Here is a 19947-nt window from a genome sequence, read left to right on the forward strand (position 1 = left end):
AAACTGCAGGGGCTTCATGAGTTGATGAAAAGCTAATAATTAAATCCTAAAATTGTAAAATTAAAATAATTAAAAATCAAAACAATCCAAATAACTTACTAAAAAGGGTTTGATATTTTATTTGTTTACTTGCATGTCGTGTGACCATTAACTGCTATAACAGAAAACCGTGAACAAGCAAATGTGTTCTTAAATAATTGAAATATTAACCTACAATCTCAGAGGGTACTTCAAGTAAATATTTCAGGTTAAACGGGTTCATCTCACAAAAATTTCAAAAAATTCCTGACCTCTTAGATTGTGAACTAAGCAACCCATGGACCCTTTGCTATCCCATAAGGCCAGAGGGGTGCTATAAGTACCAAGAAAAGTTTTTCCCAATGATTGTTATGTTATGCCAGGTGTATCTTTCAGCAGATGAATGCTTAATGAATTTAGGATATTAATATTTTTATTTTGTAGTGACTGCTGTATGGAAGCAATAAATGCATGCTGTATTCTGAATATAGTCACAGCTAAAGCAGTGCTGGTTAAGGGTCCTGGAAATTAATTTTGGAAACCCATCTCTTGGAGGCATCCTGCCTAACTCCCCCCTTTTGTCATGAACATATTCACAATATAGCACATCCTCTCACAGAATCCTTAAATTACCGTAAATACAATTCGTAATATATAAAGCTTAAACATGTCAGGCAACCCATGTCTAAAATGCAAGGCTGTGTATGAGTGAATGCACTACTTGAAATAACCACTAGGTGTCCTCACTTCTGTCTCAGTGTCACGGCTTATTAAGGTTTCAGCATGAATGTAAGTGTCAAGACAGTTTTGGCACATAGCTCAGCACTGACTGTTTAATAACCATCATGTATAGCCTAGCAGACAAAAATCCCAACTTTTATCTCTGCGTCACTTAATTATAAACTATTATGGTATTCATAAGTCGATTGTCATTAAAACTGCAGATTCTTTGATCTCACTTGAGTCTTTGGTCTCGTTTCAAGATTTGTCAGATAAAATGTACTGGCTTGTATTATACAGCACATTTTCTATCCTCTCTGTTAGCTGGTTTTAAATGCATTTGTTCCTGGACGTCCTGTCTGCACTCAGCATTCCGATAAGCTGCCACTAAAGGAACTAAGATAAGTCAGAGCTTTAACACTCAGAGACCGAGCAGAACTGCAATGTTCGTATAAAGCAATTAATAATACCCAATTTTAAAAAAATGTAAGAGAAAAAAAAACATAACAGTAGATAACACTGAAATTAATATATTGAATGTACATAAATTTGAAACCATACTTAAATTGGTGACCATTCAATTAATAGTACAAAATATATTCAATTATATTAAACTGGCATTACATTACTGCACACTTTGATGTAAATATTACAGTAAATTCTTTAACTTCTTAACCTCACTGGTTAAAATACATTATTTTTCAAAAACATTTGTGTGCTAGATTGTCGTCAATTCAAAACTTTCACGATGCGTTTTGAAAAATAGTAGTGAATTTTTGCAACGCTAAAAGCCCAGCATTCCATTTTTGCAACATTTTGTTTTAAATTACACCCCAATGTAAATTTTGCTAAATGAAATGGTATTTATAACTAATGGCTTCCTAAAGGATGAAAAACATAATTAATCTCAATGCTTGGGTCTCTGAGGATTAAGCATACCTGTGTTATATTTTTAGCTATATGGATCTTTCTCTCCCTCTTAACCAACATACTTTCACCTCTTTTGGACCTCCATTAGTGTGAACTCATCAGTAGGGCCTTTGGTCTGTGTTACCGTGACAACCAAGTCAACAGCACCCGAGAGTGGACTAAACACTGGTCAGTTCAGAGGCACATTGCTGGCCAAGGCTGTGGAAAGATTGTGTGTGTGAAGGCTTATGTGTGTATGTGGTACTATGAGTCACTGTTTGCCTGCGAAGGTGTATGTGTCTCTCTCTTTCTCTCCGTCGGTCATCCTCGCTGTTTTTGTGACAGGGCTTGAATATTTTGCAGTCTGTGGGTCAGTTGGCAGGTCCGGGGTCAGCGAGGGGCAGGGTGTGCAGGACCTCGTCTAGCAGCTGCAGGGCACGGTGTAGATGAACTTCCACCCAGCACGGTGTCTGTTTGATGGTCTGTCGAGGGTAGTCCGGTCCCCAGCCCTTTACAAAACTAAGCCGCAGGATACACAAACACCGCAGGTCATCAACACCTATCCCAGCTGCCGCAGACAGACCTGTGAAAATGTATAAGGAAGAGTGTGTATTACAGGAAGCAAGTAAGTTTATTTCAAGACTAGGGCTGGATTCTGATTCACTAGTTCATGATTCGATTCAGATTCTTTTGGGAATATTTCCATGATAGTGCTAATTTTGCTGACATATGACGAAAATTCTTTCTCCGTTATAAATTGTAACCTTCCAGCTTGGTACAATTAAAAAAAAAAAAAAAAAAAGATTAATTTTAATTACCAACAGAGTCCAAACTATGCAGTTCAACTGCAATTTGAGGGTCTTTTTAATATTTTTTTCTTTTTTAATGTGTCACGCGTTTCCACATTTGACTGCCTTTTCACACTGGGCTGTTTGTCTGTTTTATCTTGTATAAATGTGTTTTTACGTCATGAATTTCAACTGGACAATTCATTTTTGCGATTCCCGTTGGTCTGCAGAGGTGGTGTGCCACGCTATGCTGCTTGTTATGGTCTTTCATCCGGCCTACCTGAACCCGCTGACCTGGCGGTGTTTGTGGTGTGGACGCCGTGGACGGGGTGTCTGCTTCACTGACGGGAGTGTTTTGTGGCATGGTGGACATCGTCAAGTTTTCCTGCTTGGCGTTTGGGGTCTGCTCTGTACTCGTTTGGGCTCTGTGTTTTGGACATTGTGTCATCGAGTGTTCCCGTTTGCCGCTTGAAGTCCTGGAGTTTGCACTCGTTTGGACTCTGTGGCATTCGAGGCCACAGAAGTTGTTTGAGGTTGTGTTCATGTTTTGCGCTCAAGCGCTTTGAGCTCAGGAACAGCGCTATATAAATGTAACATTATTATTATTATTATTATCTTTATTCATTAAAAGGACCACTTCAAAAGAGTCAATAGTTTGTGAATAGGACTACACTGGTCGTGCTGTATGTTTTTGATTCACTACAAAGAACCAGTTCGTAAGAGTAATTTGTTCATGAATCGGACTACACTGGCCGAGCTGTAGGTTTTTGTTTCACTAAAAGAATTGCATTGGCATTATTTACTGTACACATGCTTTTCATCACATCATATTCAATTCATAGTGCAAAATTGGGTAAATTACTTCTTTTGCTGAGGGGCTTTAGAGTCAGCACACTGCTGATGAAAAGCAGTTCAGGAAAGACTGGCACCACAGTAAACAGAATGGTTGTGTTATTGAGATCGTTCAAATGTTGATCACATTTAACTGGAAAATGAATGTTTTTGGGACCAGCAACTCACTGATGGCTGGAGCGATGCCTCCAACACTGCCAGGCCCCAGGATGTTCCCAGCCACTGCTGCAGCCTGCGCAGCCACAGCTGCCTGTGCAGTCGCCGCTTGCTGCTGCATCTGCCTGTGACACTGACGAAGATCAAACACCTGGAGGAATAAACTGGGATTAGTTCACCAGCACTTGGGACAAACTGATCCAAATATTTCAGTCCTTGTCCACAACTTTATGCTTAATTTTACATATGTATGCTTGTTTCCTGAAAATAAACATGTATAATGCTGCCAAATGCATATGTTGTCTATAATGCACAAAGTTGTTGCCCTTCTGGTTTTGATGTCTGATATGATTTAATTGCAAAGAAGAAAGCAGTGCTTAGGAGTGATGTCATTAAAGGTGCACCTTAATGAGGGCTCCTGGGTAGATCTTGTGAACGGCATCCCCTGGCGCTCTCCCTGCCTCTCTGTCCAAGTAGTAACTTTGCACGAATACAGCATGGTCACTGAGGCAACGCATCCACACGTCCCCCTCCCCACGGCACTCCAGCTGAACACCTTTACCAATGTGAAGCCTGTTGGGTAGATGTCAGGTGTTCAAAAACTTGAATCTCCGGTGATGAATGAACGTGTATAATTATCATTTTGAATGCACACTGACCGTGCCCTCTCGCTGGCATCAGTTCTGTGAACATTGCTAAGCTGACCCAAACAAAAGCGGTCCCCACCCGAAGGGTCCACATATCCATCCACTGTCACCACAGGACAATTGGCTAGAACCTTAAACATCTCCCCGACCTGCACGTCCATCTCGAAGTAAGAGATTGAGCACCAGAACTCTGGGCCTGTGGCGCACAAACAAATGATACACAGATTTAACAAAGAGTGTGGTTTATGTAGATGTACAGTATGTGTGTGTAGTACCTGGATGGTTGGAGACTGGTTGAGGGTATGAGGCTGGTGTGTGATGCTGAGACCCTGATAACAGAATAAAAATAACATTAACAAATAAAAACACAATGATACGATGATAGTGAGAAGTATACATATAATAGTTTTATCATTACATAGAGACCCATCATTGTATATAATTATGATGACAAAAATCTACGTGACAATTACTAAATGCATTACATTTTATGATACATTTCGATACATATGCATTTATATATTATTTATTATATACACTACAGAAAGATCTAGTTTTTTTTGTTTGTTTTTAAAGAAATCGAATTCAGCTTTGCCAACACATGAATAGATTACATTTTAAAATAGACTATTAAAATAGAAAACAGTTACAATAAATTGTATATATTTCATAATATTACTGTTTTTACTGTGTTTTTTATTAAATAAATGCAGCCTTCATGAACATATTTCTTTCAAAAAAAAATAAAAAAATCATACTGACCCCAAAAATTTGAACAGTAGAATTTATATAAATATTATTAGCCATTTTATTTATATGAGATTAAATTATTTTACAGTGATTAACTATATTTTACAAAAACCATGTGTTGACATGACATGTAAATGTACATACAGAAGTGGCTAGTACGAGGGGGAGGGGCTTGCTGATGACTCCGCCCATTCTGCTGTGGTCCAGCAGGAGTATAGGAGGCTGTGCTGTTCCCCGTCCAGGTTGTTGCTGAGACATTTAAAAATAAACACACTTAATATGATTTTCCATTATTTTCATATATCAGTCTTTCACTGATAATGTCATATAGATGAACTGCCTTACAAACATGTAAAGTCATGATAAAATTCAAAACGGGCAATAGTGAACATATGACCCTATGTGATTTATAAAAATAACTCACTGTGGTAAGATCCCTGTGTCTGTGTGTGCTTGGAGGTGCTGTATTCACTCTGGCTGACGGAGGGCTGCTGGGACGAAGGCTGGCTGTGTGTGGGTGCATGACTATGTGTTAGGGTGGAAGGTGGAGAGCTGGAGGTCAAGGCCCGTCCTGCTGGTGAGGCGATCTGCAACAGTGCCTCAGGGTGTTCCGCCTGCATTGACAACCTGGATGCACTTGCTTTAGAAATAGTTAGACAGAGAAAGAATGAGATCAATGTGTCAGTATCTCATTATTCTAAAAACATTATTGTTTTTGAAGACAGCATGTAAAGTTAAAGTTTGTTTTTCCATTGCTAATAACACAGGGCTCAGGTAACCCCCCAACAATGTTATGCACACCCCAATTATAATCAGTCAATCAATTCATCAATATAATGAATAAAATAAATTGAATCAATAAAAAATATACACACATAATAAAAAAAAATTAAATGTCCCATAATGCAATTAGATGATTTCCAGTACGATTCATCCAATTGCATTATGAGATATATGTAATAAATTTATTATATAAATTTTTTATGTTTATACTGCTAACACTGGTTTGCTACAAAACCCCTTAGTCCATGCTTTGCTGTACATACAGGCTGGAGAGAGGGGCAGACTGGGGTAGAGTGTGACCGAGGAAGTGGTCCGCTGGGACGGCTCTGGGGACATCAGTCTCAGAGGCTGTGGGCTGTAGTGATCTGGAGGATGATGGTCTTGCTGTAAGGTCATACTTGACGGACCCGCCATCTGGATGCAGTTATGTATGTGCTCTTCTTTTATCAGCCTGCCTGAGGGATGAGAGCGAGTGTCAAAACATCTCTGAGCTCCTTTCCAAACTCCTGTTCCTTGTTTGTCTCTTTCACTGCAAGGCGAGTCCTTGCATGTCTCGATCTGACACATTTTATGGCATTCTCTGTCTGATTAAAGGCTGGCTGCCAGCAGCGTAGCGATCAGGGCCATCAGTGATTAGCCCGGATGAATGCTTGAGACATTCCTTCACATGTGGAGAAGAAATACAAGTGCTAATGTCCTCCACTATTTATTTAGAGCTTCACTCACCTGTGTTTGGCAAACTGAATCCCACTGAGAAGAAAGAAAAAAATATAGTCAAATATTCATTGCACACTTTCATTGCCGATTCTTTAACAAAATATTTCCTTGCTAAAATTATAAAAGTGATGAAAAATATTTTGTTAGTTTCATAGTTTGTGTTTTTAGTAACACGCACCAATCCCAGGGGACACCACACGCTCATAGTGGTAGGGGTTGACACACACGTTATCGTACTTCAGATCGAAAGCATACTGACAGAACTTGACATGCTTGAGTTCATTCTTGTGAAGGTCCGGCCATCGCCACAGACGAGTGTATATGACATGAGGGAAACCCTTCCGCCCAGCCACCTGAGGAGCAATCACAACACTTCATGTCAACATACAAAAATCCTCACAATACAGTAATATAACAAGGATGGATTCACAGTCATCTAAAGTGTGAAATTATTGTGTATTCTTAATTAGAGAAAAAAAAAAATTGCACAGCTTTATGGGGTTGTCAACTGTATCTGAGGCTTGCATGTTTTTTTGCTTGAAGTTACATGGGATTGAGTTATGAACACTCAGCCAAGAAAAGACCTGCTGATTTTCTACCTACTGACTTCTCTATATTCTGTTGAAATTTTTGTTGATAATTTTGATCATCTTATATTTATTTAGTGTTATTATTACTGCACTGACCGGAACATTTTTTGGAGTGCATGCACTGGTAATCGCTTATCCTCAGTATCATATTCTTTCTCCACCCTGTCCCGAGTCCTAACACCGTTCCAAAGAACTATTCTTCTCTGAGAGAAAAATTAATTTGATGATTTTGGCTCACGAGAAAGACATAACTAATGGCTTAGAAATAGATGAGCTTGTTACACTTTTTGCCAAACTAAATAGTAGACTGATGCTGTAATGTGATGTAAAACACAATTGGAAAATGTGACAGTCATGGTCTCTCATCTCTGTTTAATAGGCCTTAAGTATAAAACAAATGTGAACATTAGGGCTCAAAATAATAATTACTATTAATGTCATGATTTATTTGCAGAATGTCAAGTAAATTAGCTAAAATGTTCTTTATATACCTCTACCATTCAAATGTTTGGGGTGAGTTAGATGTTTTTGAAAGAAGTCTCTTATACGCAATAAAAATACTGAGAAATATTATTACAATTTAAAATAACTTTTTTCTACTTTAATATTTTTTTATTGTAATTTATTCCTGTGATGTTAAAGCTGAATTGTCAGCAGCCATTACTCCAGTGTTCAGTGTCACATGATACTTCAGAAATCATTCTAGTATGCTAATTTGGTGCTCAAGAAACATTTCTTATTATCAATATTGAAAACATTTGTGCTGCTTAATGTTTTTGTGGAAACAGTGATACATTTTTTTATGATTCTTTGATGAATAAAAAATTCTGAAATGTAAAAATGTAAGTGTTTTTCTTTACCGTCACTTTTGGTCAATTTAATGCATCCTTTCTGAATAAAAGTATTAATTTCTAACTGTATTAAAATCTTACTGCCCCCAAACTTCTGCATGGTGGTCTATATTTGTATACTTTTTTTCTCAGTTATATTTCGTTTTAAAGAAAATGTTTAAGAGATAAGTTTACATCATATTAATATTGTATTATACATTTAGATAACAACATTTTTAGATCATTTTAGGTCATTTTTTATTGTATCTAAAAGCAAGCTAGATCTAAATTTAGATTCAAAAGATTCTAGGAACTTTTGTTACTGCTTCACAATGCATCCATATTAAATATTAACTAGACAAGAGTAAAGAATGGTCAAACTTTCATGGATGGATGGACAGGTCTAAAGTCAGAGATTCTCTATCAGAAAGGAGACGAAGGAACACCGAAGATAAAATGTATAGAGAAACATTTGACTCTTCTGTCAGGCCATCTTCTCTAAATCATGCGCGAGTGGCAACATACTGTGACCTCATTTGCTACTGAAATGACTTACAATTCTCCAACTAGGAGACTGACCTTCCTGAGCGAGTCAAAGCGGAGACAGTCGGTGCACAGACAGAGACAGAACTGGTCCACTGCCAAACCCATTACGTTTTACAAACTCACACACAGACAGAGCACCATATTAAACTCTCAGAACTCTCTCATTTTCATAAACATCGCATTTCACCACTAACAAACCCTAATAGCTGTGCTTGACATGAAACAGAGTTCAGCTCAAATCCATACTGATGCACAGATACTTTTACAACTGGTTGCATAAATGTCCTACTTGAACACATTGCACTCATGCTTCGAATACTGACACAGTCGTCTCTCTCCCACATACACAGACTGTGAGACAGACAGGCTTAAGCTTGGCCCTGCCCCTTTCCTGTGTTTCAGACAAAACAACCCTTCCTCACCCTCCACCCGCCTCTCTCCCCGTCTACAGCTGGGGGAAGGGAAAACTCTGTCTCACTCTCCACGGACCTCTCTTCTCTCTGAAACCATGAAATGACTATTTTGGGAGAAAAGGTTTTCATACCTGGGGGAAGTCGTGGCCTAATGGTTAGAGAGTCGGACTCGTAACCCAACGGTTGCGGGTTCGGGTCTAGTACCGGCAGGGATTGTAGGTGGGGGAGTGAATGTACAGCGCTCTCTCCCACCTTCAATACCACGACTGAGGTGCCCTTGAGCAAGGCACCGAACCCCCAACTGCTCCCCAGGTGACGCAGCAAAAATGGCTGCCCACTGCTCCAGGTGTGTGTTCACTGCTGTGTGTGTGCACTTTGGATGGGATAAATGCAGAGCCCTATGGGTCACCATACTTGGCCACATGTCACTTCACTTTCACTTTTTGATGGTTATAAATGCCGCAGAGGTGAAAGTCTGCCAGATTTTTGGTCTTAAATGTGAAAACTGATCACATAACAAAATTTCACACTGTATTAGAAACCATTATACAAACCACTGCTCCGGGTGTGTGTTCACGGTGTGTGTGTGTTCACTGCTGTGTGTGTGCACTCTGGTTGGGTTAAATGCAGAGCACTAATTCCTAGTATGGGTCACCATACTTGGCCACATGTCACGTCACAGTCACAGATTATGAGATGATGTGACTATTTATTTGTCAGTAAAAGTGTTTATGCATGCTTTTTGGGTTAACTGGCTCTTTAAGTGAATCCATTTCAGTTAATTTTGTTCTTGAAAATCATTATAATGTAGATGACAAGCGCAGTCACGTCTGTCATGGAAGTGGCATGGAACCTCTAGGAAAAATTTGCGGTCTTTTTCTGTATATTGACATGTAATTAACACTGACATGCAGGAGCTTTATTTGATATTGTTTATGTTCAGATTTTATTTGAAGTGGAGAACTGGCCACATACCCTGTTTACACTATGTCAGTCACATTCAGAGAAATAATTAACACTGAAAAATGATTGGGCTTTTCCATAATAAAAGCCTATTTGTGTGTAAGATGATTCCAACAGCCTGGTATACAATATTACCCTGCTGAAAAAAAAAAACAGCATTGCTTAGCATGCAAGTTTCAGTGTTATTTTTGCACCATCTATATACTACTATAGTTCTGTCAGGATCACTATCGTCAAAGATGATTGACAATTAGCATACAGTTTAGTCTGATTCAAAGGATAATCTGAAGGCTGAATCCTGACTGACAGGGGAGGAGCTGGGGATGGAGGAGGGTAATTAGCTATTGAGCAATGCGAAAACAGCTGATAATACTGAGTTCAGTACTTGTATATGAATGCTTAGATAGGTGTCATATTCCTATAGGTAGATGGGGATCAGCTGAGAGTCAGCTGATGCGAGCTTGACTAAAGTGACCTGCCAAAATTAACGCTACGCTTGATTATTCATATTATTATTTTGAATTGGCTTTTATTTTTATTTTTTCAGCTTTCATTTTAATTTTAGTTTCAGTTTTACTAATTTTGTTGCTTGTCTCCCCACCAGGCTTCTTAACTAGCTTAACTTGCTTCCTTGGTCAACCAGCTTCATCAGAAGTCACTAACCAGTTGGCTGAATAGTGTTGGCAGCTAAGTTTCGCATGGATATGTTGGTTGACCAGCACCATACCAGCTGAATCAACATTTACAGCTAGCTAGATTTCAGCAGGGTCTTATATACTGTGAACTTTTACTCCAGATCACGCGTTGTCTGATTTTCACTAAGTGTGATTAATGTGTGTCAAAAACAGATGATGTGGGCCGGTAGTGCTCTGACCTGCAAACGTCCGTCCAGCGTTCTTTGTATGGTGACACACTTGCTTGGATGGACTCCATTTGTGGTGATAGCAGTGATGAGGGAGTCGAGCTCATCTCTTTTCTCTTTGAGTTTCTTTACCAGGCTTTCTATGGCACGTTTGGCAAAGCTCTCATTCTCTCCTCCCTGGCGGTGGCACATCAGGCTGTGAACGATGCTTAAACATGCATCACTGCTGCTGGGCGCATTCACAGACATTCTGCTTCCACTATTTTAGAAGAGAAGGAGAGAGAAAAAAAAAATGGTATATTAATGTGGCCTAGACACTTCAACATTTAAAAATGTATGAATGTAATGGCATTGGATATGAAAACAAAATCATTTGGTACTTATTTTAAAGAAAGTACAAAAGCACAGTTTTCACACAAAACATTTCACAAAAAGAGTTGATTGTCAAACTTTTCAAACATTTCATGCGTGGTAAAAATGTCAAAAAAATGTGGGGCCACTGCATAGTTTTCAAAGCAATATTGAAAAATTATACAAACACAAGAATGTATCCAACATGTCTAAGAACTGGGCATTCAGACTGGCACTGCTGCACAGGTGATATGGAGACTCTGGGATTTAATTTCAAGTAACTTAATAGGCAGTTGCACAAAAACAGACCGACGTTTTAATATGAAAATACAGAATTTAATTCAAAGTAACTATATTTGTTACTACACAAATATATTGATATGACATTCCACAACAGACGTATCCATCACCCTCAACTTAACTGGGAAACGCCGAACAGTTACTTCCTGACTCAGACACGTATTTATTCGGTTTACTCAGAGACAGTATATAGTTTACTGACACAACTATTAATTACTAAATACATAAAACACAAACAGCAAATACAAGTAAGTCAATATAAGAACTACTTACAATGCAGTTATGTGTCACATGTGCGTACTCTTCTGTGTATGTCTGCGCACGTCTGACTCGCTCGCCTACTCTCGCGCGTTTATCGAGAGACTGAAACTGAGAAGTAACTCCCCTAGCGACACAAATGCAGAGTTATTTGTCAAATAAATCAAGCACAGTAAAACTGAAATCTGAAACGGAGACAAAGACCAACGGCCACAATTATGTAACGTAATGTAAAGCAATGTAGCTAAAACACGCAAATAAATAAATAAAATAATACAGTTTTATGCAAAAGTTTGGGCACCCCTGATAATTAGGCTATCATAATTTTAATTTATAATCTGCTAGGCTTTCGAAGCAGCAACTTCATTTGGATATAATTTATACAGTAACATTTCAATTTGGAAATAACATTTATTGAATCAACAGAAACAATGCAATGTGAATAATAACAACAACGGACAGGTGCATAAATTTGGGCACCCCAGTGGAATAATGACATCAATATTTACTATAGGCACCTTTTGCTAAAATGGACACTTCTTATTGTCACTGATAAGTCTCTGAATTCTGCTGACTGCAGGTATTTTTACTATTCTTCCTTGCAAAATGTCTGCTGGTTTGATGGCTGCCGAACATGGACAGCCTGCTTCAAATCAATCCATAGATTTTCAGTGATATTCAAGTCTGGGGACTGGGATGGCCATTGTAGAACAGTGTATCTGTCTGTGCATGAATTCCTTTGTAGATTTGGAGCAATGCTTTGGGTCAGTCAACCCCGGCATAACTTCAAGCTCTTGACAGAATCTTGATCATTGTTATTAAGAATCTGCTTATACTGATACCATGTGACCCTCAACTCTGACAAGGTTTCCAGTACCTGTGCCTGCCACACAGCCCTAGACTCTCCACCAAATTTAACAGTAGGGAGCAGGTTCTTCTTTTCTGCCATGCAAAGCGCTTCTGGTTGTGACAACTCGGATGAAACAAGTTTGAAACAAGTTTCATCTGTCCATAGGACATTCCAAAATAATTCAGGTTTGTCCAGATGAGCTTTTGCATACCTCTAACAACTATGCTTGTTGGCAGTGCAGAAAAGTATTTTTCCACATCACCTTTCCATTGAGCTGTTTTTTGTGCAAAATGCGCTGGACTGTGGAACGATGTACAATGACATTATCAGCAGACAGATGTTCTTGGAGCTCTTTGGAGGTGGTCTGTGACCATTCTAACCATTCTTCGCCTTTGCTTTTCAGGTATTTTTCTCAGCCTACCACATCTTTCCTTGACAATGACTGTTCCTGTGGCCTTCCATTTTTTAAATATATCTCTGACTGTGGAGGCAGAGACCTTAAACCTTTGTGAACATTTTTGTATCCGTCTCCTAATTCATATTGACAAATTATCCTAGTTTTTAGGTCATTGGGGAGTTCTTCTGAGATTTGCATATTGCTACTTTTCAGTAGCGAACCAAAGGAAAAACGCAATTATCTACCTTAAATATAATTTTCCATGATGGGTTGCACCTGAGTTTGCAGTGTTAAGGTTCACTGAGCCAATCAAATCAATATTGTGTTGTAATCAATCAGCAATAAGTGACCACAGGTATTACAATAAAAACAATTGAAAGGGTGCCCACTTTTACGCAGCCTATTTTTTTTTTACCTTTGATTTTATTTCATATAGCTCAATACTGCTACACTAAGAATTTCTGTTTGGAAAACACCACATTATGCAGTTTTCTCTAGAAAATAAATAGTATATCACTACAATCTTTACTTATAAAGAAAGAGCTAATTATTATGAAGCCTCAGAGGGGTACCCAAATGTTTGCATAAAACTGTAAATCGGTGTGCAAGAAAATAAAAATGGTAAAACTTTGTGAAAAAGAATAGTGTGCGATGACGACATTTTTAGTTGCTGCTCGAAATCATTTAAAGTTCTGTAGAACGCAAGTAAAAGTGAAATAAGTAACAAGAACTAACCCTGCTCAAAAACCAGGCTGGCGCTCAGCTGGTTTATCTGGTCGTTCAACTCACTGGTACAGCAGCCATCTAAGCCATTTTAGATTTAATTCAAGATTATTTAAACCCATTTAGATTTCATCTTAGTTTTGATTAATAATACTACGGATCAACAAGAAACCCTTACCTGGGGCTTTTTGATTTTCATTTGATGAAAATTTTTTCTTTTTTTATATTCAATTAAATATGATACATATCAGATGGGCCTAAATGTTTCTCTTGAGGCTTAAACATCTAACACTACTCTAAGAGTTAAATAAAAACGTTATACAATGATTATACAAAGACGTTATACAAAAATAAATATTATCCAGATCATATTTTAATAATAAATACAAAACAAAAACACACAGATTGTAGTGTCCATGTGCCGCTATGTCCGGTAGAGGGCGGTAAACTATTCGGCGTCTTCTCCTCGACCTCCTTGGCTCCTTCCCTCGGTGTTTTTACACATAGAAAAGGCAAAAAAAAACATATTGCATTGTCCAGTTTTCTCTCAGAACGATGATCTGAGTTACTATTGCAATTATCGATGCAGTATGAATGACATACACTGGTGACATTTTTCACAATCACGGCAAACAATCAAATACTGCCCTAAACTCAATAGCGGAAAGGCAGCGCTATCCTGCAAATATGGCGGATAAACAAAGCAGTTTCCCAGAACTCAACGCGGCGTTACGTCACATTCTCATTCTTTATAGGTAAATAACGAGGAGAATAACATGCAGTAAACGGTAAAACTGTTTGCACTGCAAACCAGTGTGTTCATAATTAAGATAATACATTAAAATAATATAAGACACACCAACTTTCAATATCAAGTAGCAAAACGAACTGTTTTGTTCAGCTAAAAATAGCTGGACGGAGTGGAAGCAGATGAGACCGGAAGCCAGACCCATAGAATTTACAAATGGCCGCGCCCATTTTTACAAGAAAAAGGTGGATACACTTAGAATTAGGACTGTGTAGGGTAAAGTTAGATGTCAACACTAATTTGACTTCTCATTCTACCATTTTAGCATTGGTTTGACTGAAAGTCTGACGTTTACACCGCAAGCTGGATGTGAAAATGAATCCTCTGGATCCCCAAAAGATCATTCTGAACAGCACATGCACCGTCTCTCTGCATGACCGGTGAGAATTAGTCTTGCAGTCTTACTATTGTCTAAACCTTTGTTTACAGTGCAACCACTGTGATATTGTGGTCTGCTTTAAATCTCTGTAGTCTTGTTCTCCTCCCTGAAGCTTGACCAGTTTGTTGAAGCATCAGCCAGCAGATGTGATGGACATCACAGCCGCAGTGAACCAGCAGACTGCAGCCTCACTGAAGAACCAGCGTCTGGCTCTGGAAATGGCCAACAGACCTTCTGTGCTGGCCGCCCTAAATAACACATCTGTCAGGCACATTCTGTTTATCAAAATACAAAACTCTCAGAGCCGATGTTCTCTGATAGCAGACTAAATAGTTTCTGTGACTCTTCCTCTCTGCAGAATATAAATAATCAACTGTGCAAAGTGAGCGTGAAGGCAAGACTCGGCCATCCCATGGTGAGAGTGGGCATGATGGGATTGTGGGGGCAAATGAGAGGAGAGGAGGCGGCGGCAGCAGAAGAAGAGGATTAGTCAAAGGATTTTACACAAGGAGAAGTGACTGAGTAGATGAGATTAACATCAGCATTACATTAAATCGCATGTACATCCATGTATGTGTGTTTCGGTGTGCAGGCATAAGTAGTCTGCAAGGGGTAGTCTCCTCTCTAGGTGTTCAGAAGGGGTGGGGCCAGCAACAGTGTGGAGGAAATGTGATTTGGACTGGACCAATGGGAAGCAGAGGGGGAGGAGCCATTACAAAGACAGGTGAGAACATGGAGGTCTATAATACCTATCCCAATAACCACACTTAACGGTCTTTGCACTTGACCACTTGTTTACTTACATGACATATTTCCTGTATTTGGTCTAAGTGTTCAAGTGGCCATGAAGAGTGAAGACCGCAAGCGTGCGGAGAACACACTCACACTGCTATTTTCAATACGTTGCACTTTAAAATAATCTTCTAAATGTCTGTTCAGTAGTTCCTATGTGACAGATTACAATTTAATTGTGGTGGTTCTAAATAAGGGATAAAAGCAGTTGCAAATGTTTTACAAAATACACCTACTCATCTCGGTACCAATAAAATGTGCAACACTTTACTAATTAATTCTAGTTAAAATATAATTAATTTAACTTGCACTAGCATTTTTCTTGATATCGCACTATTGCTGGGTACCTGAGTTCAATGCTTGGCCCCAGAAGTATGCAACTTGCATGCTGCCATCTTTGCGTCTCTAAAACATTAATTGTGAATAATTACTTTCATGCCGACAAAAATAACACCCTGAAAACCCCATTGCTCGATTTTACACTGAAATTGTCATTTTTGAGACTGAAATGATTAGGGAATTTGTTAAAAATGAACTTCAGCAACTCTTTCCTAATGTTTGGATTCTTCAGAAGGAAATGCAGAGTCCGGGAGCAGCACAAGGTTTGGCAAACTTACTAGCTCTTCTGTTGTTTAAATAGTAGTTTTTATCCAGCACATTTAACTGTTTTGTAACTGGGAAGGCCAAGTTTCTGATCAGCTGATTAAGTGTTGTTGATGTGTAAATCTGTGTGGTCAATGTTAATATTTTTGGTAAATATGTGTGGCATTATGGACAAAAATAAAAAAAAAGGTTCATTGGTACATTGTGCTATATTAGTACAGTGATTTAAAAAAAGTTCAAAAGGTTAAGGTCAATTTGATCCCTTATGATCTAACCCCTTTGAATTTTAGTTTATTTTTGATTAATCTTTTATGCACTAATCATACACTGGTTTATTCAGCGAATTACTCTGATGAAAAAGCCAGCAACATTCACTGAAATATATGCCAGATAGCTTTAGAATTGCCTACGTATTTGATTAAATGTATGAATGTAGTTCCATTTGCTTTTTGGATGTTGACATGTTCAGTGCATTCAGTGAGCATCAGAAAAGATTGCAGTAATTTACCTGGTTATGGAAACACTTTAAACAAATGGGCTCTGTTCCATTTCTTTTCAAATGGTGCAAATAAATTGATTTCTTGATTAATAATTTTTGCTGTGCTCAACAACTCTGAGCACTAAAAAGCTGCCAGATGGCAGATGTTTCTCTCAAAAAGACATTTTTCATACTGTAGGAAAATCATGCATATTTTCCCCCTCACTGAAGTGATACGATTAGATTCAGTACATGCAAATGCTTCATTGATAACCTTCTCTCTGTTTTAGCTATAAAATAACTCGTTTTATCTGCACAGGTGGTGGTTCTTTTATGTCTGTCAGTAAGGCGTATTCAGGGTGCAGCCGGGCCAGATTCGACAGCCACCAGATTCCTTCTCGAGAGCAGTTGGATGAACAACTGGATGACTACATGTCCATGTCCAAGAGCCATCTGGACGCAGAGCTGGATCCATATATGGCTCAGGTTGATTTGGATGACATAGTGTGATGAGACCAAAGTTGAGCTCAACTGCATATTCCTTAGTTTAACCCTAACTAATTGAGCATGTAGTCTAACTTGCTCTGTTACAGGGCTATTTGTCCTTATTGATCGACTCTAGCAGACCTGAACTAATTGTATATAGTTGCTGCGTCCCTCAGAGCTCTGCTGCTTAGGAACCTTTGACTTCCAGTTTGTTACTCTAATTAAACAATTATTTTTCCCACGGTCTTAACTGAACAAGAAAGAATTGGCTTTCCAAAGTCTTGTGCTGCTTTCTAGGAAAACTCCTTTCAGTAGTCCAGCATGATATTGTTTCTGAGAAAAACCGTTTCACTTTTTTGCTTGCATTGAATGGACACGAATCATCCCTCAGTTAAAAGTTTACTAGTTAATATTTTTATAAGCTGTTTGCAATTACAAAACAAATGCGTTTAATAGCCGACATGGCATCCTTTTTCTCATGTTTTGGTTGTATATTTTATCAAGAATCATATGACACCAACAATAAGATTTCAGTGAAGCTGACAATCAGACTTATTTGGGTTATAACTGGTCTGTAGGAGCTACTTCATGTGTCAGCCATCATTTCTTTTTTCACAACAGGTTTTTGTATCATTCTGATTAGATTAGAATATGCAAGATTGACTGTACATATTTATGTTGCTGGATTATGTTTTACAGGTGGTGATAAAAAAAAAAAAGAAAAGTTCTCAAAAAAGAAACACTCACCCTGTGGTGAAAGTTGGTTTTTCTATTCTTTAATAAAAGATGTTTGCAAATTGCTGTGTTTGTCTTGGGCTTCGTTTTTCTTTATTTTACTTTATTTTACAGGCACTGGTAAACAAAATTCTCAAAAAAAAAAAAAAAATTCAAATCCTTCACTTACATGTCCGTGTGTATAACACAAGTTGCTTTGTGATTTTTCTTGTGATTTTCTTGTATGAGCCAAAGGTGATTATTTTGAAAATCCCACACCAAAGGTGAGTCAAATCAAAACACATCTAGTATCATTAATATAAAACAATTTCCATTTTGCGTTCTCTCTTATCTAGTATTTTCCTGCCATGTGCAGCTGAGTAATGATGGACCGCAAAATTGTTTGTGCAGTCTCCTGTTGCTGTGGAAACAACTGAGTTGGCCTCTCTTTAGAAATCCATTTTCACCAAAACTGTCCTTTCATGCTGTCATTTTGTAGATCAGTGCTTTTATGTAAGAAGCCAGGGAAAGATGTGTTTGAGCATCCTTCAGTAGGATCCTGTTTATCCTTTTCCTCATGGTGTGTGTTACCCTGGATTATTGAAGCATCAGATGAGTCAACTATTGAATCCCTCTGCACTCGAAGCAGTATCCAGAGTTTTTGCCTGTGCCACAGGTGGATGAAGGTGTTCTTTAGCACTCCAACAACTTCACACAGGTCCAGCTAAATGGCTACCCAATTATTTAGTCTGATAGAAATATCCTGGTGGGAAAGAAACCAATTTCTAACAAGTTATGTTATTTCCAGAAAATGGGAAATGTGTCGATAGACAACATTTTATTGCATTAAGAATTATCAATTCTGTTTCACATTCTCAAATATACTCTGGGGGTCAAACGTTTTGGATAATGTTTTTGAAAAGTCTCTTCTGCTCAGGAAGACTGCATTTATTTGATCAAAACTACAGTAAAACAGTTATATTGTGAAATATCCTTACAATTTATAATAACTGGTTGCCATTTGAATATTTTAAAATGTAGTTTATTCCTGTGATGGCAAAGCAAATTTTCAGCAGCCATTATTACTCCAGTCTTCAGTGTCACATGACCCTTTAGAAATTATTTTAATATGCTGATTTGCTGCTTGAGAAACATTTTTCAGTATGGAAAACAGCTGAAGCATTCAGTTCAGTAGCTGAAAACTTCATATTTTTGTGGAAAGCATGATCATTTTTTTCTCAGGATTCTTTGATGAATAGAAAGTAAAAAAAAAAAGAAAGAAGCATTTATTTGAAATAAAAATCTTTTGTAACATAAATGTTTTTGTAACTGTCACTTTTCATCAGTTTAATACATCCTTGCTCATTAAATGTATTTAGTTATACATTTAGTTATTAAATATTGCTTAATCCAAACTTTTGAATAGTAGTGCATCATGGTTTCCACAAAAATAGTAAACAGCACAGCTGTTTTTAGCAATGATGATAAGAAGAAATGTTTTTTTGAGCAGTAAATCAGCATGCTAGAATAATTTCTGAAGGATCATGTGACACTAAAGGGTGGAGTAATGGTTGCTGAAAATTCAGCTTTGTCACTGGGAGTAGTTATTATTATTGTTGTTGTTGTTATTATTATGTAATACAGAACAAGAAATTGGTGCTTGAAGAGAATTTTGGTAAATGATAGATGATTTCCCAGCAGGGGGTGCTAGATGTTTGAAGTTTCCTATAGTTTAAACATCCCAAATCCAGTAGGTTTGGGATAATATATGATTTAAAGGCACAATATGTAATTCACGCTGAACGAACGTGCCCAACAAACATGAGACGTCGGCCCGACGTGCAGATCATGTCTATATTGCGTCGGTCGGTCCAGGACCTTATCTGTACGTTTAATCGACGTGCAAATCCGGTGGTATCTGGACGTCTGACTACGACGTCCCTTGGACGTAGAAATGCAGTTCCAAATTTGAACGTCTGACTATGTCAGAACCCGGAAGAGTAATTCGCCGTGGGTTCCTTCGGGATTTTCCTATGGGGTTTTTCAATTTATGAGTAAAATAAAGCCTGTGGTAAACATAACTTGAGATACGTTTATGTTTTGTTCTACAATGTAAACTGGGGCCTGTTTCATAAAACATGAAAAACCCCATAGGAAAATCTCGAAGGAACCTGTGGCGAATTACTCTTCCAGGTTCTGACGTCATAGTTGTCACAAAGCAAGGCCAGACACAACAGGTAAGTGCAAAACAGGATGGTTTATTG

General features: G+C 38.2%; 1 protein-coding gene and 1 pseudogene across 1 annotated transcript; one reads left to right on the plus strand and one right to left on the minus strand.

Annotated features, from left to right (window-relative positions):
* Positions 1-113: 113 nt before the first annotated feature.
* Positions 114-11563, minus strand: LOC107681580 (mothers against decapentaplegic homolog 4-like). The gene is made up of 12 exons (XM_016477893.1): positions 11469-11563; positions 10557-10803; positions 6519-6693; positions 6350-6373; positions 5887-6078; positions 5265-5480; positions 4985-5089; positions 4366-4419; positions 4103-4286; positions 3848-4016; positions 3456-3594; positions 114-2230 (listed from the first exon to the last, which is right to left on the minus strand). Exons 2-12 carry the CDS (start codon positions 10791-10793, stop codon positions 2019-2021), a joined length of 1707 nt encoding a protein of 568 aa, XP_016333379.1. The 5' UTR covers positions 10794-10803; positions 11469-11563; the 3' UTR covers positions 114-2018.
* Positions 11564-14525: 2962 nt separating this feature from the next.
* LOC107681566 (chromatin target of PRMT1 protein-like) lies at positions 14526-17204 on the plus strand (annotated as a pseudogene).
* The last annotated feature ends 2743 nt before the right edge of the window (positions 17205-19947 follow it).

Source organism: Sinocyclocheilus anshuiensis, unplaced genomic scaffold, assembly GCF_001515605.1.
Source record: "Sinocyclocheilus anshuiensis isolate Anshui unplaced genomic scaffold, SAMN03320099.WGS_v1.1 scaffold2178, whole genome shotgun sequence".
Taxonomy (NCBI): domain Eukaryota; kingdom Metazoa; phylum Chordata; class Actinopteri; order Cypriniformes; family Cyprinidae; genus Sinocyclocheilus; species Sinocyclocheilus anshuiensis.